The 23,210-nt window shown below is 43.0% G+C and overlaps 3 protein-coding genes across 8 annotated transcripts in view; 1 reads left to right on the top strand and 2 right to left on the bottom strand.

The window, feature by feature from the left end:
• Window positions 1-7,189, bottom strand: part of zdhhc8b (zDHHC palmitoyltransferase 8b) — a 46,945-nt gene extending 39,756 nt beyond the window's left edge. Inside the window, exon 1 of the mRNA XM_028415145.1 lies at window positions 6,827-7,189. Within this exon, the coding sequence (XP_028270946.1) occupies window positions 6,827-6,930 (104 nt within the window). The 5' untranslated portion in view covers window positions 6,931-7,189. The remainder of the gene's footprint in view (window positions 1-6,826) is intronic.
• A 485-nt stretch (window positions 7,190-7,674) lies between these two features.
• On the top strand, window positions 7,675-10,872 carry pgam5 (PGAM family member 5, serine/threonine protein phosphatase, mitochondrial). Of its 4 annotated transcripts, none has more exons than XM_028413812.1 (6): window positions 7,675-8,192; window positions 8,629-8,801; window positions 8,939-9,064; window positions 9,199-9,287; window positions 9,796-9,926; window positions 10,347-10,872. In XM_028413812.1, the coding sequence occupies exons 1-6, from the start codon at window positions 7,963-7,965 to the stop codon at window positions 10,495-10,497; spliced, it is 900 nt and encodes a 299-aa protein (XP_028269613.1). In that variant the 5' UTR covers window positions 7,675-7,962; the 3' UTR covers window positions 10,498-10,872. The 4 variants fall into 4 exon arrangements, with proteins under 4 accessions (XP_028269613.1, XP_028269612.1, XP_028269611.1 ...); XM_028413811.1 differs by having other exon boundaries at window positions 9,793-9,926; XM_028413810.1 differs by having other exon boundaries at window positions 9,193-9,287.
• Window positions 10,873-10,935: 63 nt separating this feature from the next.
• On the bottom strand, window positions 10,936-22,854 carry ankle2 (ankyrin repeat and LEM domain containing 2). 3 transcript variants are annotated; one of them, XM_028413808.1, is made up of 13 exons: window positions 22,751-22,854; window positions 20,271-20,774; window positions 19,124-19,318; window positions 18,756-18,940; window positions 18,150-18,338; window positions 17,926-18,048; window positions 17,433-17,496; window positions 17,021-17,196; window positions 16,822-16,928; window positions 16,410-16,600; window positions 15,395-16,259; window positions 14,856-14,987; window positions 10,936-12,592 (listed from the first exon to the last, which is right to left on the bottom strand). In XM_028413808.1, the coding sequence occupies exons 2-13, from the start codon at window positions 20,761-20,763 to the stop codon at window positions 12,373-12,375; spliced, it is 2,940 nt and encodes a 979-aa protein (XP_028269609.1). In that variant the 5' UTR covers window positions 20,764-20,774; window positions 22,751-22,854; the 3' UTR covers window positions 10,936-12,372. The 3 variants fall into 3 exon arrangements, with proteins under 3 accessions (XP_028269609.1, XP_028269608.1, XP_028269607.1); XM_028413807.1 differs by having other exon boundaries at window positions 22,742-22,819; XM_028413806.1 differs by lacking the exon at window positions 22,751-22,854 and adding an exon at window positions 21,735-21,863.
• Between the last annotated feature and the right edge of the window lie 356 nt (window positions 22,855-23,210).

Below are 23,210 nucleotides of genomic sequence, written 5' to 3'. Positions count from 1 at the left end.
CTTCACTGAGGTGTAATATCTGTCCCCGAGTTCGATTACAAGAAGGTCACACTGGTTATTTGTAGATATAGTAACAAAAAAGACATTTCGATCTATAATTGTCTTCTGGCTTCTGATTGAGCTGTGACAATAAGGATTGATCTGAAACTCGTGCCTATTCATAACCCAGTCCAGAGAGGTGTGAAATAATAGCATGTGACAGGATAAGGTCGCCTCTAAAGTGAACTACAAAGGGAATGGGCAAAAGCTGCACAGAGGTGAGCCTGGCAGGAGCCCCCAGCATCCAAGGCTTCAAAGACAAGAGTGACCAACGTGTATTTATGGAGTGTCAACACACATTTTAGAGAACACAAGCGTGTATAACCGCTCTCTCCAGCTGAACTAGAAGACCAAAACAAGGAGCTAAAATGCTAAAAAAAACTATGCTTGATTTATTAGCACTGCCTCATTTTTTATGCAATGTGAATTCTATTATTGCATTAAACCTTTACACATTTTTCCACAACCTTTTCCAGTCAAGAATATATGTGTCTATGCAGTCCAATAGCTTCACTTGAATGATGGTTGCTTTGTTTGCTAAGCCGGCTTATCCCCACAAAAAGTGGCAAAGATACGGAAGACCTGCCCTTGTAATCACAGAGACTATCAGCCCGTCTTCCTCTGTGTCCCACAGATGGTTACAGCCACAAGTCTTGTAAACACCAGGAGCCTCAGCCTGCTACAGCCTCCTTGATCCCTCAGAAAGTCGCTCCATCTAAAGGGTGTTAAGATGCAAAGCTCTGTTTCTACTTATTACCAGTCATGGTCTCCCTCTGGCAAAACAACATGAAGGAAAACAGGGTGGAGACAACCATGGAGGGAGAGGCTGGAGGTCTAAATTAAACCCACATGTTCCCCAAGAGGAGACTTTCCAGGCGGCCTGGGCTTGTACAGCAAACTCTTGAGTGCACCTCGCTGCACTATTCCCGCACTTTTCGCCCACACACTGCTGCACACAGAATCCACATGGACTCATTTAGCTAAACTATGGCATCACAAGGCACAATTTAACTTTTTTTGGCAAGCACCGGTGCTCCAGATAGTCACTGCTTCAGAGAAACCAAAAGGACTTTAAATAGACATAGAGAAAGAACACAGTCACAAGCTGCAGAGGGGAAACAAAGTGGATGTACATGCTCCTATTCATCTGCAGTAGAAATGACACATTTAAACCCATTTGAGACATTTCATCCATGTTTTCCAGGGTGTACTAAGTTTGCCTGATTCAAATATATTAAAGAAAACCACAAAAACACACACACCGAGAGCCTGGCAGCAAAGGACAGGCACTGATTTCTATTAAAGCACAACATGTGTTGCAAAATCATGGCCCAACGCTTGCTGCTTCTACTCACTGAGGATCATTCTAATATGCAAACACTGAGGTCATTCGAATGAAGACATACGTGCCAATGATTTTTTTTTAATGAGGAAATTATGGGATTGGACCATTTCACATGGATTTATTCAGTCATACAACACATTTGTAACATTTTGAAATTATGTGCAGGAAACTGTTACAACTTTCCAAAGCAACCTTCATGTGATGTGTTTGTGTGTGGCGTGGTCAGTCATCCTGGCTCAGGGAGGGTAGAGTGCCAGGGAAGAGGATCTGTCAGCATTATCTTAACCTAGTTGTCGAACAGCTACAAGAAGGCTAGGGTGGAATGAGATTAAGTGACCTGGCCTTTTATTCTCTGGGCCTCTGTTCCCCTCACCATTAGGCTACTGATGGTGGCACCCTCTGCTCTGACTGCAAGAAAGCTCTTTTTTTTTAAGCCATGCTTGGACCTCAGTGCAGCAAATGTGAGGGATTGTTTTTAAGAATAAAAGAAGACCACAGATGTAATATTATTATCCATCTTTAAAGACTCCCTTTAGGAGTCTGTAAAGTATCTTTGTTGGTTTCTTCCTGACCCCACAACAACAACAACAACCACAACTAAGTTTACTCTGAGGGGACACAACAGCTGGGCATACCTTGGGTCGACAGACACAGCTGATATATGGCAGCTCCCTGCTATGGAGATCCGGTTTGTGTGTGTTGGGTCATGCAGAATTCTTTTGTGAATCACACTCTCTTAGATCATTATTAGATCAAGAAATGTAGCTGAAATTCACATTTAATCCCATAACTGTCAGAAATGTCAGCAGCAGCTAAAAATACCGGAGCCCAGATTCAGGTGATGGAGTGACATCATTAGCTCTCCGACTGTTCCACATAATATTTTATCTTCAAAACAGAATCCACTCAGGATGAGCCCTGCTTACATGTGTGTTCGTACAACAATGAGATCACAGTCGAGGGATGTGTCATAACTACATCAAAGACATTAACAAGGTTAGGAAAATGTGAAACAGCTTCTTGATGAATGTGAATAACTCTCTGCATCCGGAAAACATTCATGACAAAATAAAATAAAAATAAAATATGTGGTTAATAACACATGCTGAAAAGATGAAAAGGGTTAGAAATGTCTTAAATTGAAAAATGTGAAGGTTATAAACAAAACAAAACAAAACAAACCATTTTATCTATGTGCTTTTACAGAATGCTGAAACATCTTTGGCATGTCTGCACCTTATATTCTTGTCATTTATTAGCTGACATATTCACCATAGCTAATTCAGGCTGACATATTGGCCTGAAGCCTTGAAAACATCTGCACTTAGTTACTGCAGCATTATAGCCTGGACAATGCTGATGGAAAGAGCATCTTAGATGATGCTGGAAAAATGTATTAATTAAATCTGTTCACAGAGGGAGGCGGAGCATCACACTACGTGAAAGTATAAATACTTAACTACAAACAGTCCATCAGTGTGGTTTAAGTGTGGTACTTTATAAATTCATTTTAACCACGCTGCTGCTGTATCAGTGTCGAGGCTGCCTGAGCACGGTCAATATGTAAAAATATTCCACTATGGGAATGTGTGGTTAACCATGCACCACAACACACAATGAAAACGAACCATAAATCACCACATAGGCTAACTGTTAAAAGCAAAGAGTGCGTGTTGTTATGACAAAGAGCTTATCTCTGGCTTTAGCTTCTGTATTGGCTCAAAGTGATGTGACTTTGGCTCCATTCTGCAGTCATCTCTGGCTGCTTGTCACCTTAACTACCTCTGAGAGCCAGGCGCGACACAGCCCTGCACTGCATTTGTCAATCTCAGGTCCCTCACTCCAAGGTGCTGATGGATGAGGACCTACAGAGGAAATTACATTGTTATCTAATCTGACAAAGCTAGCCACACCGCACAGACCTGCTACTGGTTTTATCCCCCTGTAAAAAAAACCAACACTGCAGTTATCTCTACAAACCAGGAGACTGCACTGCATGGATTTTATGAATAAGCCAATGTGGGATATTTTGGCCCCGATGGGCCTGTATGGCTAAAGGCTACTTTTGGTCTAGACAAGATTATCATAGTTTGATCCCGTGTGTGACATGAGGACAGGAGGAGGAGGAGGACGAGGAAACCTGATGCTGGGAGCACAGGATATCTTAGTTTCTCATTGCATGATGGGTAGGATATGTTCAACATGAACACTGATGGCTGAGGAGCTGAAATTTGCTACTCTCGTGGGAATCATGGAATATTTTTTGTAAGCCTTGCTGGGCCGTGCAAAATCCCTGTTCATTTCTCAGTGTGCCGTACATGAGCGTCACATGATTTGAGTCTGACTGTTAGATTTGATAGATGCTTCTTAGTGAGCACATACGCTGAAGAGAGAGACTTCAGGCCAGCTGCCAATTTCCTCTTCCTGGGAAACACTCCACCCTCATGACATCTCAAACTCGGCAATATATCCTCAATCGCCGCATTTAAATAAACAAACTTAACCCAAATCAGTCTCGGTGTCATAGGAGCCATATTTAAAAACAGGCCAAGTTGGACTGGCTCCCACACTGAGAGTAAACAACACAACTTCCACCAACAATTCACTTAACGCCTTACAGCCATCACGTCACACTGCAGGAAAGCAACCAGGCTCTAATGGACGCTAATACCGAGCGGTGAGGTATTAATGATTACAAGCTTGTTTACTGAACCTCTTGACAGCAGCTCAGTATACATAATCACACACAGGACGCGGAGCTGGATCACCGAACAAACATTCAATTATACTTTCAGGCCATCATTAAATATTACATAGAAAACCTATATGCTGCATATACATAAGGGGCTGTAACCTCAGTGTGACATTATCAACACCGATGGCTACGGCACGTTGAATGTAAAATAAACATCACACATTGTCTTTGGACAATGCTCAACCTGCTTACCAACACACAAGAAACACTTTTCAGAGCAAACAAAGCCTTTGATGGGATCTGAATACAGTGCGATTCACTGGATCTATGTTGAAAAGGAGGAAACAGATGTGAAAGCCAAAGATTAGATTCCTGTCTGGCCTGTGTCGGTGTGCAGCGCTGCGCTCATAGCCTGGTGATGTGCAGGCTCTGGCTGCCACCACTGACTACCTCGCTCATAATTCACCTCTACACTGCGAAAACTGCTGAACGCGGGGCCTTGTCCACATGATCAATTGATTGTTTCCACACATCTCCATGTGTAATCTAAAGTGGACTGTTAGGCTTGGCAACCAATAACGCCCAGCCTGGCATATGGTCAAGGGCGGCGATTTAGCTATTCTGAGGAAATACTAACAAGGTAAAGGAGAGCTTCTTCAGTGCAGACGAATTTACACACAGCAAGAGGCAACAGTCATAGGATATCATTATATACGTGCATGATATTAAAATGCCTAACCCATGACTACAAGCTGCATTTATCTTCAGGATTTTTAGTGATGAGTCTTGGTCAAGCTGTATAAATAATTCGGTACTAATTTGTTCTTATTCGGTCCCTGTGGGGAACACAAACTGTCAGGCATCAGTAAGCCAACCACAGTAACACATCATGCACAGTTTGTCTGAGCCAGTGCTGGCTCCGGGTCTTAGTCTCTGCTGCCCATATGACACCAAGTGGCCCGCCAGCAACACACTGCAGCCCAGGAATAAAAAAAGATCCACGCCCCTGACGTGCATGTGTGTGTGTAGATATTTCAGATAAAGGCGTACACACATTGTAACTGTGTGCACTCACAGCCACACACAAGGCCAGACTGGGCTGAATATAATGGGCTCTTATGCGCGTTTGACAATGAGGAGGCATGGCCTAGTTTGGACATGTACTGCTCCCTAGGGGGTTCCATTATACACGACTCAAGCCTTTTGAAGGAGTGGCAGAGTAAAGCCTTAATCCTCACCCAAGAACCATCTGCTGGAGGATGAACCTTAAAATGAGGAGTGACATGAAGCCCGGTTAAAGATGGGCTAATCAGGCTCTTACAGATCCATGAGAAGCAAACATTCTGATTTGTGCTGTGTAGTGCCGACAGCGAACTGCACGTCTCATAGTAAATCATCATGCATCCACTCTGTATCAGGCTCGCAAATCAGGTCATTTGTTTAAATGCAAAGCATCTGACTGTACACCAAGGAGTGCTGGGACGTTTAAAGACACAATCCAATCTACTGGCACGGCCCACAAACACCATATGTTTCCTTTAGTCTCGGTCACTGAGGGTAGAAAACCACTCAGGGTTCAGATAAAGCTTTTTCTGTGTTGTCCAGGTGGGACAAATCCTGCAATTACACTATCTCATCTGCATCTGACACACACACACACACACAGCACTGCATTCCTGAATGCTAGCAAGTGACATTTTAACTAGAAAAAACATCCAAAAATAACAGAAATCCTGTATTGTGCCAGTGAATGAATCATCTGATGTGTTTTCTATTGACAGCTGTGACATATTGTCTTTAGAATGCTGTGAAATCTCCCACAATGGAAGGCAGGGAGTTACAAATGATAAAAACTGGGTGATCGCTCCTGCGGCTCTTTGTGAATAGGTCAGATGTTTGCGAGATGATTTTCATCTGGCCTCAGGAAGGATAGGAGATGAAGCACAGTTAATCCATACACCTGAGTTAAAATTAACCCTGAGGGAGGATGTAAGAGGTGAATGAGAGACACCACTCTCTGGGCTGTTATCACTCTCAGCTGATGGAGGGAAAGCCATATACTTGGGGGGGGGGGGGGCTTTGATTGACAGTGTGCCATCCTGATGGCGGCTGGTGTGGGTTCACCTGCTTGTCAGAAAAGAAAAATCTACTTAAACTGAAAAGATATGTGTCTCTCTGAAAGAGTCAGGACCTGTTGGCCCTGTCAGAGGTTACCCATAATCCCCCATTTCCTCCAACGGGAAACCCAAATTACTGTACAACATGGTGGTGGTAGATGCACATGAATCTGGCTGAGCAAAGCCACAGGCCTAAACACTGATTACAATCCTACAACTATCTCAACTCAAGAGTGCGTGAATCCTAAACAGCGTGCACTCATTTTAATAACAGCTGCCTGCGGCTCTTCTGCAAAGGAAAGTGAGTATTTGCGGCCTAAGCTGCACGATCAGCGTGGGTAAACTTGCAGGGCTTGTTGGAAGTTTGCCTCACAGGTATATTAGGACAGAATGACGTGACTTAGGCTGAGAAATCAGCGCACAAGGCTTCTACTTTGCACAGGATCATTTCAGAACTGCTAATAGATGCTCCGCTGGGACAGACGTTCAAATCATAAAGCCACTTATCCCACCTAAGTGCCTGCATCCACCCATGCAAACTTCCAGCACCGATCCACCCGCGTCTGTGGGATCTGCAGACACACAGTTTCACAGGCACACAGCGAGATGAGAAAGAAGAAAGAAACTTACGTGAAAACGAAAAATAAAGTGGTCGATCCCACAAGGAGTGTGGCAGCAGTGGACACTGGGATGTATTTGGTGGGTTTAAATCTTTTTCCAGCGCTGTTGGGCATTCTGTAATTTCCACATTCCTCAATTATTTATTCCGATTGGAGTCGCATGTAGAAAAAAAATGATCCAGTGTGCAGTGTGCGGGCCTTTATGTGGCTATGGGAAGGTACGAGCAGTCCGTCTGTGCTACCGCTGAAGCCGCATCGATCCTGAGGCAGGCAGGAGTACTGAGCTCTGTGAAAGCCTGGAAATCCCACCCTTACGATCCAGCCCACTGCTGAGGTCACCGAACCGCTCGAAAAGGTGGAGCCTCGCTGCAAAACCCTGAAAGCGTCGAGATGAGAACAGGCTCAGATTTTTTCTGTTGTTCATTGTGCTGCATTTAGAACTCATTTCACACTGATTCCAGCAACTATGACAAAGCACATTCTGATTGTTAATTAAATTAATTTAACATGAAGCCTGTTTAGATGACCTCAGGATGCTCTAAATATGCAATGGTTGGTAATACAAGACCAAACTGTATTATAATCTGGTAGTTTCATGCTTTTTTTCTTAAATTAATTCATACACACGGACAAAACAAATAACTGTTCTCATTAAAAGTCGGTTTCTACTGTCAAATTCAGTGTAATCGTTGTCTTAAATACGCTCCGTTATCCAGAAATGCTGCAAGTTTAAATGACTTTACGGCGCAAATTCAACAGGGAGCAGAAAATGACCAGTGAACTCACATTAAAACATGGATCAGCGCGCCCTCGCGTGGCGAATATAGGGATTTAATCGAATCGCAAAGCCATCCGATTTGTCCTTGATGGGCCACCGTAATGTTTGTAGGAAACTGCTTAGATTAGCTTTCCGTCTCTTGTGCCGACTGTATTTTTAGTTTCATTTAAGAGCCATCGCCCCGTAGATAGGTGTGCCATACACAGCTTATATTTTCTCTTTACGGCAGTTAAAATTACCAGCCTAAGACCATTCAGCACCAGAGAGTCATACTTCTGTGAGGAGAGAAGCTCACACTTTATTGACGCCACACTGTTCAAGCGAGGCTAATTAGCTAGCATTAGTTTGCTTCTTCGGTGGCACGCAGGATGTCGTACAGGAAAACTTTAAAACTCATTTGTGGGTTCGCTGGAGGCTCTGCTGTCTTGGTGTTCGCAGCTGCCGCCGCCGACTCCCACGGATACTTCGGTGAGCGGCGTGGGGAGGCGGCCAGTCGGTGGTCGCGATTCACTGTCCTTCAAGCTGCGCAGCCGGCGTGGACACCTGCCAACCACACGCCAGCTCCAACTGGACACGCCTGGGACTTCAATTGGGATAAGTATGTTCCTGCACACGTGCTGTCCCGCGATAATGTCGTTATTTGAACGAGGCTAGGACCATTTTACTCCCTCCATGCTCCATTTTCTTTGTTACATTTCAGAAAGTAGAGTCACACTCACTTCAAGTGAAGCTTACGGTTGATCTTACTGTGAACCTACACATTGATCCAAAGGTCCGCTAATTAGCCACGTTTTGCATGTTGTCAGTATGTGGAATCTAAGGGAGGGTCTTAAAATCTAGTCTATTTTAAATATTTCCTTTTTTTCTAATTGACTGTGGTGTAGACACAACGCTTAGACGTGTCTAAGTTGTTCCCTCTATCAGAGTGTTTTTGATCTTAAACCACTTTATCCCAGTTTTCCATCCCTCAAGTTAACCATGTGAGACAAAGCCAGCTCTTAATCTCAAGATCGCCTCTTCTTAACCCTCTCCAGGAGAGACCCGTCTGCTCTGACCAATGGAAAGAAGAAGGAGAGTGTCACTGAAGACCCCAGCTCTGAGCAGGATAACGGCAAGCCGAAAGCCACACGCAACATCCTCCTCATCAGACACTCTCAGTACAACCTGAGCGGGACCAGCGACAAGGAGAGGATCCTCACTCCATTAGGTCTTTATCTCCTGCTTTGTCACCTGGAAGGCTGCTACACAATCACTGATAGTGTAACAGCACGCAGGCACCTAACATCCAGACAAGGAATCAATTCAATTCAAGGAATGTTTATTTACCTGTTGTCATACCTGCAGGGCGTGAACAGGCTGAGCTGACGGGCCAAAGGTTAGCAGCACTGGGACTGAAGTATGATGTTCTGATTCACTCCAGCATGACCAGGGCCACAGAGACCGCACATATCATCCGTAAACACCTCCCAGGTAGCAAAGAGATCCACACTACTCTGTTGCTTATCTTTATGTTCATCCTGTTTGCAATTAAAGCTAGTGTTGAAATGCTGACCATATGTGTTAAGTAACACTTTTTTCCTGCCACAAATGTCATACGGGCCCAGGAGTGGAGCTGGTGAGCTGCGATTTGCTGAGAGAGGGTGCACCCATTGAGCCTGTTCCGCCTGTAACTCACTGGAAGCCTGATGCTGTGGTGAGAAGCAGCATCCATTCACCCCTAGAGAGGGCTGTAGGCCTGATTATCTGTTCTGGTATATTCTTGTGTAAATATCATTTTTGTTGCCTGTGTGCCTGCAAGGGTGTCCTACCAAGTGTTGCTGGCCTTAACTGTGCAACAATCAGCCAATACATCAGTGCATTAATGGAGCCACAGGAAACGTTCATTTCTCAAATGAAACACTGCCCCAGTTACTACCGTCAGTGACGATTTATTGCCATGAACACTGTTGTCAGCGAGTTCTGGGCAAAAACAAAAGAAAATCCTCTAAATGTGGATTATTGATATTTCCTGTACACTGCAATGGGACAGCATTTATCTTCTATATACTTGGCATGTGCATTTTTTTAAGAATGAACCTTCCTGCATGCTCATCAATGCACAGCAGCATCATGTATTGACTCTGTACTGACTGAGGGGTTCAAACAAGATCCCTCTCGTATGACAAAAGGTCGTTTTCAACCTCTCTACCGTCCTCCAGCAGTACCACGAAGATGGAGCTCGCATTGAGGCAGCCTTCCGCCGCTACATCCACCGGGCTGACCCCAAGCAGAAGGAGGACAGCTATGAGATCATCGTGTGTCATGCCAATGTCATCCGTTATTTTGTCTGCAGGTTTGTGTCGGCGGCAGTCATGGCTTAGCTGAGGCCAGAGTTTGTCCTCATTGTTCTTTGCTTTGCTGTAACCATTTCTCATACAATTTCTAGGGTTTGTGCTTCACTTGTGTCAATGTGCACTCACAGCAATCTTTACATTTTATTTAATAGTTGGTGCAAATAAATATGCACTTTCCCCTTTGGTGTAGTTAAGTGTGCTACACGGCTGTTTTGTAATAATCTGTATTTTTTTCAACAGAATCCTCAAACTTGGTCTTTTTTTAAAAAAAATCAAGAATAACTTTAAGTTATTCTCTAATTGACATATTGGACAGCATGCCAAACAAAACAAAATTTGTAAAGTAGCTTAGCTTTCCCTCTTTAGCAACAATAAACTTGTTCCAGTACTCACTCTGTCATCTTTGCTTTCTCCTTCAGGGCCTTGCAGTTTCCTCCAGAGGGCTGGTTACGTATGGGTTTGAACAACGGCAGCATTACGTGGCTCACCATCCGCCCCAGTGGCAGGGTGGCCCTCAGAACTCTGGGAGACGCAGGATTTATGCCCCCGGACAAACTAACACGAACCTGATAGATTGACACAATTACAGGTTTGTGGGAAGGCGTCAGTCGCAGGGTCGAAGCTCACTTTTCTCCTTAAGTGTCTTGGAAATTACATTTGATGTTGTTATTTTGTAACTGAACTCCCATCATGTTATCAGAGACTGAGTGTCGGTGTTGTTGTGATTACTTCCGTGCCATAGGATGCCAGCAGAAGTAATTAACAGCTGCATAGCAACTCCTCCTGAATGTAACAGATTTTTAAACAAGTGACTGATTTTTAAAACCAAAAATGTATTTGTATAGTTGTTCATGCTGTTAGCTTAACGTGGCATGACATTATGCTCATGCAAGGAATACGTGTTGTGTGGTGCTGTTGTAATAAAAAGAAAATCGAGTACTTCAAGTTCTGTAACGTTTCTATTTCTGCACAGGAACTGAAATAACAGTGAACAATCAGACACGTTGGTAAAGTAGCAGTGATGTTTTATTGATTAGTTGAAAGCAAATGAGGTCTAGACATACAGAAAGATAATACACAATGAAAGTTTAATTTTTAATAAAGCACAGAATGTTAAAAGCACAAGAAGCATGTTTTAAGTTTTTTAGGTGCATTTTTGCAAAGTTCCACATTCATAAACATTCAGAGACCAGAATTAGATCTGTGTCATCTGAGAGCACGAGGATGACGATACAATCTTCTCAGTGAAGTGGTTTTGTGCTCTCGGATAAAGGTTTTAGTCCACGCACACACAAAAAAAAACAAACGTACATTCAGAACACTTCTTTAAACATAAGCAAAGTGGCAATTGAGATATTTAACACAGTTGGCTTTTATTTTGTCCTAGACAGCTGAGAAGCCCTCGCACAGGAGTGAACGTACCATTCCAGTAATAATAGTTTAGATACAGCAGGTTTTAGCCTTTTGACATTTAAATTGTCGCACCTAAGTTTTAGAGAATTGCATGAACCTGCCATATTTACAGGAGTCTGTTATGCCAGTTTAAAAGCACCCAAGAGATTCCTGGCACAACTTTGGGCATTATAGCTCTATCAAGCGCTAAAATGAACACTGAATCAGTTGCCTTGTGTGTATAAAAGGGGTTGCTAGTACTGCTTTTCCCACTGGGAACCACCTTTCAACTCTATGCAGCTCTCGGCTAATCGCTTGTGTTCTCTGTAAGCATAAGGCAGTTTCTGTTTCGTTAACAAGATGGTCATAGGAGGCCAGAGTAAGCCATTAAGTAGATCAGGAAATTGTTGCTATCAAGTTGGGTTTGGAGTCTTTCTGCCCCCTAGTGGTTAGAAAAATCATTTAATACAGCTTTAAGGTGAGCCCAGACAGGTCAAATCCGAAATTATACTTCACTAATGAGCATCATTCATACACCATGGGAGATGCTTGTGATTCGAAGTTGTTTCCAAGTTAAAAAAAAAAAAAAAAAAAAAAGAATTGTACAGTCTAAGGCTGCCATAACTGGCAGACAGTAAAGACATGTCCAGGAACCACCAAGAAAAGATGGAGAATGCATTTATTAAACGACAAAACATGGAAGATTTATCCATCACTTCAGAAAATTAAGGCATTTCTGAACTGAGGAATAACATAAGAAATGGCAGTTGGTTTTAACACCGTTAATAAAAACATTTAATTTTTGTGCTACTGACCAACATACAAAAAATAATTTTTAAAATATTGACAATTTAATTTTTTTAAAGAACATCTTCAACGACAGAACCCTGTTGAGGATTCCACACTAAGGTTTCAGTGACCAACTAACTTTTTTGGGGAGAGGGAGGAGTGTGGCTTGTCTTCGTGATATTCAAAAAAGTCGTAGGATGGGGAAGGGAGGGGCGGGGCTTGGAGGGGGTATGGCCGCACTGAATGCGCACGAGGAAGGGGAAGTTAGACTGATGGCTCGTTCAAGTGCTTGAGGCGGATGCGCTGGATGTAGCTAACATTGGCAGGGCTGTAACGGCTAGGGCTGAAGTCTGGTGAGGCAGTGTGCCGGGCTGGACTGAAGCGACCGGTAGGAGACATCAGGCCGCTGATGGGGCCTCCTGGGGAGCCAGGAGACTGATGCTGCATCCTGAGTCGTGGTTTTACCGCTGCAGGGCTAGGCCAGCTAGACAATACACATCGACATCAGTCAGCGATTGCACATACCACTACTAACCAAATCACTGGACTATGTGTCCACATCTTTGTTAATTTAAGACATTTTGAATCATATTGTCCCCCTTGGCCATAGGCTGAGTTTGCGTGCACCCTTGTTATAGGTTTACAGAACCTCCTGCATCTCTCTGACAGAATTAACTGTGAAACAGAAATGTTCACACAGGAAATACAGTATAGATAAGACCTGGGCAAAGTTCGGCTGCCAGCATGAACCTGGCCCCCATTGCCCTTAGATGTGACCCGGTCCAGCCCTCAAACGACTATCAACCCAAAAATGAACAAAGCAAAATTCAGCTGTCAAACACAGCATTACCAACGACACCTTCCCAACTCCCCCCGTCTCTTCCCTGCTGCAGTACCGCGGTCATCCCATCTACTCTTCGACAAGACACGGTCATGCAGCTACACTTACAAAATGGGGTGCACGACTATGCTGAACTGTACGGTAAAGTGTGCATTCAGGTGTGACTGCGGTGCTGCATTTCACTTTTGTTTGCTTTGGAAAAAAACACAGTTCTTGCCTACTTTCAGAAATTTGGGATTTAATACTTTTTAAATTAGTTTGAACTCTAATAGTTTTAAACCATAAGAGTATTCTTTCGATCAGACCAGTGTTTTGTGTTTTTACAAAAGAAATACTCTAATAATTTTCTTCAGTAAAATTATCTTCACATCATATGTGATGCTCTACACTGTGTATTCACAGAGACACTTTAATATACAATGAGTACAAAAAGTTTTCAGACCCCCTTCAGACCCCCTTAAAGTTTCTGCAGCCATGTGCTAAAATCATTTAATCATTCATTTTTTTCCTCCCCAGCACCCAATATTGACAGGAAAACACAGGATTGTTGACATTTTTGCAGAATAAAAAAGAAAAAGTGAAATATCACATGGTCGATTACTCGAGTAATATTCAAGGACAAAATGCATTGACAACTAATTTAGTATTCGATGACTCGTTAGTGACGTCATTGATAATGATTCTCTCGTGGCACAGTGGGATGATCAGCGTTTGGGCGCAAGGGGTCCTGGGTTCGAAGCGCAGGCGAGCCGTTTGCAGCTCGGTGCACACACGGTTTTGGCATGGCGGCGGTCGCAGACTGAAGCAATGACGCTGCAGCCGTATCTATGGGAAAACTATGACATTTATGCATGATCCCAGTACTTGTAATAATCGCAATCAGTATTTAGTAGAAGCACCCATTTGATCCAATACAGCCATGAGTCTTTTTGGGAAGTTTTTCACACCTGGATTCAGGGAATCCTCTGCTATTCCTCCTTGCAGATTCTCTCCAGTTCTGTCAGGTTGGATGGTAAACGTTGGTAGATGCTCAATGGGGTTTAAGTCAGGGCTCTGGCTGGGCCATTCAAGAACAGTCACAGAGTTGTTGTGAAGCCACTCCTTCTTATTTTAGCCGTGTGCTTAGGGTCATTGTCTTGTTGGAAGGTAAACCTTCAGCCCAGTCTGAGGTCCTGAGCACTCTGCAGAAGGTTTTCGTCCAGGATATCCCTGTACTTGGCCGCATTCATCTTTCCCTCAATTGCAACCAGCCATCCTGTCCCTACAGCTGAAAAACACCCCCACAGCATGACACTGCCACCACCATGCTTCACTGCTGGGACTGTATTGGACAGGTGATGAGCAGTGCCTGGTTTTCTCCACACATACCACAATTAAGGGCAAAACGTTTTATCTTGGTCTCATCAGACCAGAGAATCTTATTTCTCACTATCTTGGAGTCCAGGTGTTTTTTTTTAGCAAACTTCAAGCAGGCTTTATGCGTCTTGCACTGAGGAGAGGCTTCCGTCGGGACCCAACTGGGTCTGAATTCTGTGTTTTTCTGTCAATATGGGGTGCTGTGTGTACATTAATGAGAAAAAAAATGAACTTTTAGCAAATGGCTGTAAGATAAAGAGTGAAAAATTTAAGGGGGTCTGAATACTTTCCATACCCACTGTATACCCAAAGCACATATGCAGACATGGGCACACGCAAGGTATGAAGAGGAGGAGTAAACAGTAAATGACAGCAAATAACTCTTGCAATGATAAAAGCAAATTTATCTTTTCCATGTTGGCCCTAGTCTATTTTTATCCTTCGATCTGATAATCTGGTTAATCAGTCACTGAGACGGTCAGAATTAAATACACAGTAAAGGTAGCCGAAATAGAGAATGGCTTATCTTGCAATAAAACCTCCGCCTTACCTGTGCATGTCTGACATGGAGTAGGATTTCATTGTGCTCTTCCACTTATGAATACTGGGATACTTCAGAGGATCGATGTCTGTGCCCTCTATTGCTGACAAGACCTCTCTGTCCAACTTAGTTGGTGAATCCCTGAAAAAGCGTCAGAGAAGAAGATTAATTAGCCAAATTATCATGATGTAAACTGAAAATCCACAATAACAGAGAGAGTCAGAGTGCAGAGTTACTGATCATGCTTGCTCTGGATAGTAGCACATTTCAGAAGCTGCTTTCTGCTCCATAAAACACATTTCTATGTTTAATGGAAATTGCACCAAGTCAAACACAAGAATGTATCCCATACATTTCTCTTTGCAAACTAAAAGGAGTCAAGCAACTTTGTAAAATATAACCAGTGGGTCAAGAATACTCTACAGGTGGGGTATAAAATCTCACAGTAGGTAAATAAATCAACCATAATGCCTTGCAGCCACCTCCAGTGGAGTGCCAGGGTTAAACCACACCATTATACTCTTTGCACAGAAATCAGTGTGACTCACCCTTCAATAAAAAGTCCTCTTCTAATGTGCGGTGGGGTCCTGGGTAGGAATTCATGGGAGTTATCTAAGGACTTATAAGAAGACCCAGATGATCCTGAGCTGCTTAGGTCTCTGCCCCCGTGGTCCCATGACTTGGACCTAGCACAGAAGTTGCGCACCTCTGACACCGACCCCCTAGTCCTACCCAGCACCTCCGGACTTTCCTCTGCTTCAAAGTACTCCTGTGAGCTGCCACTGCTCCGCCTCTCCTCTGTACCTCCTCCCTCTGTTCTCCAGCCTGGCCCATCCACAACCTCATCGTCCTGACTGCTGTGGCCTAAAGAGAGGCGGTTCACACCAGAGCTCAGGTCTGTGGCTGAGGAGGAAAAGAAAGAGTCCCGGGTGTCCCTATGTCGACTCCCACCGCTGCTCCTTCTCTCCCTGCAGCTGGTAGGACTGTCCAGTAGGTCTTGCAGCGACATGCGCTCAAACTCTGCCATGAGGTTGGAAATGGGAGACAGCAGGCAGGAGGAGGAAGAGGGGGAGGAACGAGGGGACACTTTGTCTCCATTGTGAGTCCTATCTCTGGAGGAGGAACACACCCCATTTTTACAAACAACACCGGGTGACAGGAGGCCATCTTTGCAGCAGCACAGCAGGTCCTGCTCAGCAGCTGTCTCAATCAGATCAGCCCCGCGGTGGTGGAGTGCAATGTGGAACTCGCAGCCACCCACAGCTCCCTTCAAGGCGTCCTTGGATGCAGCAGAGGAGGTGATGCTGGTGAGTGCTGCATTCTGCCGGTTCTTCATCTCCTCTAGGCTGATATCGTCACCCTCGTCCAAGAAGGCACCAACAGAAATGGAGTTGCAGAACTTTTTGGGCTTGCCTGCAAAGAGAAATGAAAACTAGTACAGTACTATGGTGCAATTGGTGAAGCCTACACTACTGCATATGGACTTCTAAGTTAGACAAGGATGTTGTGTCCTTTTTCAGCAATATATATTTAAAAAAATGATACTAAAGCAGGCGAGGGTACCTGGAGAGGGAGTTTTAAACTTGTTGCTGGTCTCGTTCTCTCCTGCTTCCTCATGAGCCCGTGGGCTGAAATCCTTTTTGTTCAGGTACTCTTCCAGTTTGTGGAGGCCATCAGCCGAAGACAGATCCACAAAACTGTCCAGAAAATCCCAGTACTCAGCCCAGGGGTGGCCCATTTTATGAGCCAGGTCTCTGTAGAGGACAACTCATTATTAGAGATGGTGTGTGATCACTCCATTTACATCAGTGAAAATAGGCTAAATATCACCTCACTGTATAATGCTATACAATTCAGCACCTCATTCTATAGCCTGTAACATGATCATTTTTGTTTAACAAATTCCTCATGTAAGGGGGTTTTTATAGTAATATATAACAAAGACAGCAAAATCAGCTGTAAGTTTTGTACATACCGGCCCACCCTTTCTGCCCCACGGTCAGGATCAGACTTAAGAATATGGTGGAAAAGTTCCGCCCGCTCTCTGGGTGGTGTCTTCCAGGATCGACGGAAATCATCAGCCTGCCGTGGAAGATAATTTGTTCTGGTCAGAAAGTGTTTTGTATGATGGTTTTGATGGTTTGGTTTTACAAGCAACCAGGGAAAGAACTTGCTTTAGAAGGGCTCAGTGGGCCTGCAAAGGCTGTGATAGTCATGAGGGGATCCATGGGGCTTCTTGTGTGCTGCTGGATCAGCGAGAGACTTTCGGAGGAGTCGGGTGACCATGGAGTACCAATGATGGGCTGAGAGGTGTTATCAGCTGCTCTCAGCAAAGGGATGTAGCAGCGGTCTGTGGGACAACAGATGTTAAGATAACCTGTTCTATGAACATAGATAATGGCAGCATACATTTGGGACCAATGGGAATCAAGTCTAATTTGGTGTGTTGCATTAGGACCTGTCAGTCTGTGCACATGACAGTGGCTAAAGATACACAGTGTGGAACTTTTCATGCCGTCATGGCCGTCAGTTTCACTGGGCTGAACATGAACACAAACCTTCAATAAGACATGTAAATACCCTTACCCTCCAAGTAGTCAATTATCTTCTGTTTCACTTCCTGCGTTTTATTTTTTCTGCTACAAATGAGCTGTGCAAAAGGAAAAAGGAAAATGATGATACATGAAGAGACATGCAGCTGCTGTTGCTGGATCAACTGATCCAACTGAAATTTCTCATCTAAGTTTAGCTTACAATGTTCAGTGAGCGATTGTTGCCAAAAGATTTCAAAAGCAAGCTAAAGGTCACGGCTTAAAGACCCACATGAAAACAACTGCAACTCCCTCAGCAACCACTGCTGGGAACACTGGAGATGTGTGTATTACCATCACAATTAAGACGTTAATATAATTTCAGTCTTAAATATCAAGAACTATTTTGCTGCAATTAATCACAGCAATTCAATCTTAGCTCTACATAATTAATCCCACCTGTATTTTAAACTGTGGCAACAACAACCCGTGCAAAAATGTTTACTATGTATGTTACACTAAGTTAAATAAAGGAAATAAGTCCTTACATCACTGGGCTTCTGGCCATCCTTGTTCTTACAATTCTTATCAACGTCAGGATGTGAACACAGGACGTTGACTACATCTGGGCACCCAAACTTGCAGGCAAAGTGGAGTGGTGTTTCAAAACCCTGAAACATTCAGAAAGAATAACCTAAATTAAAATGACAGCCCATTGTTTACACAGGGAAACCATGTATTCTGGTTGAGCAGGTATGGCAAGAGGACTGACAGCCTTATCTGGAGTGTTGAGGTAAAGATCTACAATGTAGCGGATGCGTTTTTGCAGCATGACTTCCTGGTCGTCAGGGTACATGAGGCGCATGAACTCTGGGTTCTCCAAGGTGTCCAGCAGCAGCTGAGCGATCCCTGCCTGGTTCTCCTTGGCTGCCACATGCATGACATTGTACCGGCAGCCCTCCTGCGACAAGAATACACAGAGAGACATGTCCTATCAGCAAGGATGGGAAGCAGCAAGACATACCTACAAATGTTAGACATTCACTTAAGAATAAGTTACTTATTCTATACAATGACATCAATCTGAGTCATTTTATTTTTGTTTTCATCTCCAAACCTACAGTCTTGTCACAGGCAGTTGGTGAAAAGATGAATGGAAAAGGTGTTTATGCATCAACAAAGGACAATGGTCCAAGTCAGGCTAAGCTGCTCTATTAATAGCAGAGTTTCCACAGACTGTGACACCACAACATTACTAATATAGCAAGTTCAAACAATGCTGCAGCTAAATCTTTTTTTAATGGTAAATGTAGGCAACTGATTAAAAACGTTAAAGGCTACCTAAGACAGGGAACAGGGTTTGACTTTACGTACTCACCTGGACAACAGTTGGATTATCTCCTGAGCCAATAAGATAACGCGGGTTGCTCAAGACAAGCTCACTAAAGGCTACCTCATCACCCTTTTCCACCGCTTTCCTTAATTTGGCTGTCAGGTCCTGAGGGCGGGGGCTTTTGAAACTGTTGGCCCGCTCCTTGTTGATGGTATCAACCTCCATGTTGTCTGTTGTGAATAAATGGGAGAAAGTGAAGGATGAGTAATGCTGCAAAAACCATGGCAAAGCTCTTTATTTTTTTTCCTCTTTCTGCTTTATAATATCCCAGATTATATAAATTTGACTTTGACAAGGGATTAACTCAAACATGGTTAATCAAAGACATCAAACAAAACGAATCATCTTCTTACCTTTACTAGTGGCCAGGCCTGGTTTGATGGGAGATACACAGGCTGCAGATTTACTGGGAGAAGGAAAGTAGTCACAGATCCCCTTGGCAAACTTTTCAGCATCCTCGCGGTTGGGAAAGGCTTTGAAGCGGGCTCCCTTCATCATCTTAACAGCTTGAAGAGCCTCTTTCTTATCTGCGTATACATGTGCTCCCTCTGCAGAGAAACAAAAACGACAGAAATCTGTGTTCTTCTGTTGTTCTTTTTTCCCCCCACACTAGCTTTTTCTTGTTTTATTCTGTCTAGTCAGCCTGTTAAGACATAGTTTGATTAGGGCTCTACAAAGTGCCACTGCCTTTGCAGTTGCAATAAAAGCCTGCCCTGAACGATTAACATTAACAGCATTGATTTTTTTGTGGTAGCTCAAGATTAATTTAGATCATTACTCTATTCTAGAGAGGTCTGGCAGTCCCACTGCTCTGCTGCTTACCACCAGAAAAACAGACACAAATGTTTCATCCACATAACAAGGCTGGCAGTGTGTACTCCTGCACAAATATTGGTCAACAGAGCAAATATAATGAATAAGCAAACAAGCAACATTAGGCAATATCTCTTAAAGTTGGCTGGGGGCTAATGTATTAGTCAACCACATGAGCAAGCAAATATAAGATATAGTGAGTAATTCTGACAGCTAAACATTTGTAACAGTTCATTGGATTTGTTGTAATTTTACTGTCACCACCACAATAACAGAGATGCACCAATTATTCAGCTGTTACTTCAATCGAGTTACTGTTTTATTATAGAATTTATAAAGAAAGGCATTTATCCATTTTAAACAAGAAAGACTTCTTGTTTCCTTGTGTCATTAACAGTAAGCAACTAAACAGTGCTGCGCTGCATTATCTTTCCTTTTTAGAACTGCGTTTACAGTACAAATAATACAACTACATTATTTGTTTAGACTAGTAGTCTGTCCTGTCGTATCACATAATAAAGTTTAGATTATGTGAAATGATGCTGGACTTACCAACACATAAAAGTGTACTTCTTGTTTTTTAATGTATTGTTTCTACTGACCTTTCTGCAATGCAAAAACTGTGTGTAACTGACACAACTTTAGAGATCTGTCATAGGACAAAGTAATATGCACAATCTTTCTTACCATTTCTCGCCAAAACATCATCCCACAGCGGACATACTCCATAATAAAAGGTTGGGGACACTTGTGCTGGCTTTGAAGGAGTTTCTGTTTTAGACTGAGAGTTACTGCCTCCTACTGAGCTGTTTGAAGTCGTTTTTACTGAGATCTCCTCTTCTTCTGGAGGGTTGAGACCCACGCCGTAACCGAAGTCCAACTCTTCACCGGTATTCTCAGTGAGGCTGTGGCTTGCTGCTGCAGTGGTTGGTGCAACTGCTGAGGTGGCACATAACACAGGTTTGGCATTACCCCCTGCACTGCTCAAGGTTCCTTCTGAAGAACTGCTGTCCGTTTCAGTGGCACTGCTCTCTGGTCCAGCCAGGACTCGGGCTAGCTTCCTCTCTAAGATGGCTCGGGTGGTAGATGTAATGGGGCCACACTTGAGGTCTGCTCGGGCAAACTCTTCACGCAGTTCATCAGCATTTAGCCCCCTCAGCCTAGTCAGAACCGCCTCCATACTTCAGCTCCCTGCAATACACATCAGACATTAGCAATCATAATTGAAAGTTGTTAAATTATAAACAAAGTGGGAAAAAAATCTTGTAAGAAAATGTGGTATTTAATACTTTCATTTAGATTTAGTAGTGTACCCAGTAAGACTTCCTCAACACTTCCCACTTCCTGAACTCCAAATAAACAACTTGAGCTGGAGTAATACAACATATCATGGCAGGTTTTTAATTATTAGATTTATTGAGATTGTACACATCTTAAATTGTGTTTTTGCTATCATGCATTGCCCTACTGTCCCATCAACAGTGCTTTTACTACTCTGAATTTACCATGAAAATGAACAAAAGCTAGCTCACTTGCTTATTAACAGTCTGAACACAGGTCTTTACTTAATTTGATTCAATACATTACAACCATAGCAGCCATGTAAACGTCAGAAGTAAATGTCATTAGCCAAACATTGACAAGTTGCATTAGTTTTAACAAATGAATCTTACTCGTCGGTGTAAATATGCCCATGTGTTCTGTATAAATCTAGTAATACGCCATTATTGATGTTCGAATATAAGTTATCTATTAACATTTATTCATATTTTACCTAAATATTTCATATCGTACCAGATCCTACGACACTAGTGTTAGACTAGCATCTGCTAGCTAGATTGCTAACCAGCAGTCAGTTTTGGAAGCTAGGGAGTGAGCCTTGCAAAGTAGCACGAGGGTAAGAGCTCTGATTAAAATATAGCTATATCGGTGCAGCTAGCTTACTTCGTAATGGTGCTGAGTACAAATATGCTGGAAATTGATATTTTTAAACAACATTATTCTGCTCATTCGCATGCTGTCACGCCCAAGTATGTCATACGAGGTGGGTTTCAGGGCTGTAACGTAACGAATTCGATACGTTGTGATGATGCCGATAAAATTCAAGTGCCACGCCGTGACATTTAGCTTCAAACGTGTCACTTTACTTACCAAGGAACATTTTTATTGAATGTACGTAGATTTTTGCGAAATCGCTTAGTTTTTCACAGATAAACTGTAGGTTAGACACAAAGCTGGAGACGGTCTGGAATAGTCTCATTGTTTACAACATGTTCTACGCATGCTCAGTTTTAAGGGAGGGCGCACGCTGCGTTCCCGACCAGTAGGAAAACTCAACACTAGATGACTTGAAGGTGACAGGTACCGGCTACAAAAACAAATCTTATTTTTCCTCCCCAAAATACTATATAGCGGTAAAATAGATCATTTACACGATACATTGCACTAAATGTCGAACTATATGGCATCCATCGCGTAACAACTAAAATCTGTATCAGTCCATTTATTTCAGGTAATAATAAAACATCACCCAAAATGTTATGTCACATAAATGTAGACGTGTTGTTGACAAAAGTGGTCAGGAGGACAAGAGAATCAAGAAACCCCCACTGGCCTATACTTTAAAATACACGCCAACATATTACGGTACTTTCTACAACACATCATAGACGGGACTAATTCAAGAAAACTATATTCTAACAAACCGATATATAAGTTAAGAAGGCCGCTTTACAATAGTAAATCGTTTAACTGTGTGAATATAACGATGGTGTGAAGACAATGCTAATAAATACCCCTGTACAGAACACCATGTATGCAGGCCAACTTGATCAGACATGGAAGCCGAGCCGATAGCAAGACATGACTCAGGCATTCATACAAGATCTAAAGCAAACGTTACTCGTATAAATTATAGAAATTAAAAGACCAAGCATTTCAGTTATTAGTGACATTACGCACATGTTTCGTTTCAGGAAGCCGAGTCTTCCAAGCATGCTAACAGTCATTAGCCATTTAGCAAAGCACGAAGGTGATCACTCAAGCCACCGTTTAGCACCAGCACGCAATAAAGCGTACATCAAATGACGACGCGGCAGTCTTTGAACACACATAATCGATATATTGCAATAAAAAACACATTGTCTTTATAAATATACCATGCACACCTCCTCCTCTCTCCCCGGCTGCTGTTGCTAGGTGTCTTCTCACCGCTACGGTTTCAAAATGCAGAGAAGGACCCGCTTGTGTCTGACATACTGCCTGATCAGAATCACCACCAAAAGCCTTCATGAAATATTTATACCAGCATGGACAAAAGAAGAAGGGATGCTAAATGTGCTTCAGCACCCCCTGATTTTCTGCAGTGTTTAAATGCAGATGTTTCATTTAATGTAATTAGTTTTATTTCTGCAAAACAATCAAACTAATCCTTTAATTGCGCCGTCGTATATTTACATCTACCAAGTTACTCATTTTTTATTTTTGTGGCGATGCCACATGGTTACACAGTGTCAGACATGACATCATGTCATTTCATCAAACTTCAGTTCTTCTGTTTCTCTTATAATGTCTTGAATGTTTTTCAGCACGTTTCAACTCCTGCATACTTTGTGCTTTTAAATCCGT

The sequence above is a fragment of the Parambassis ranga genome, chromosome 9 (genome assembly GCF_900634625.1).
Source record: "Parambassis ranga chromosome 9, fParRan2.1, whole genome shotgun sequence".
NCBI lineage: Eukaryota > Metazoa > Chordata > Actinopteri > Ambassidae > Parambassis > Parambassis ranga.
The sequence above is the reverse complement of the archived record's forward strand: the minus strand, read 5'-3'. Positions and strand labels throughout refer to the sequence as shown.

Bases quoted from the DNA above. Each gene is read 5' to 3' on its own strand.
- pgam5 (XM_028413809.1), top strand. From the start codon at position 7,963: ATGTCGTACAGGAAAACTTTAAAACTCATTTGTGGGTTCGCTGGAGGC. The intron at 8,193-8,628 runs GTATGTTCCTGC...AACCCTCTCCAG, and splicing joins TGGGACTTCAATTGGGATAA to GAGAGACCCGTCTGCTCTGA. The intron at 9,288-9,792 runs GTGAGAAGCAGC...ACCGTCCTCCAG, and splicing joins ACTGGAAGCCTGATGCTGTG to CAGTACCACGAAGATGGAGC.
- ankle2 (XM_028413808.1), bottom strand. From the start codon at position 20,763: ATGGAGGCGGTTCTGACTAGGCTGAGGGGGCTAAATGCTGATGAACTG. The intron at 17,497-17,925 runs GTAAGGACTTAT...CCTTTTGCACAG, and splicing joins ATGGCCAGAAGCCCAGTGAT to CTCATTTGTAGCAGAAAAAA. The intron at 12,593-14,855 runs GTAAGGCGGAGG...TGTATTGTCTAG, and splicing joins TCCATGTCAGACATGCACAG to CTGGCCTAGCCCTGCAGCGG.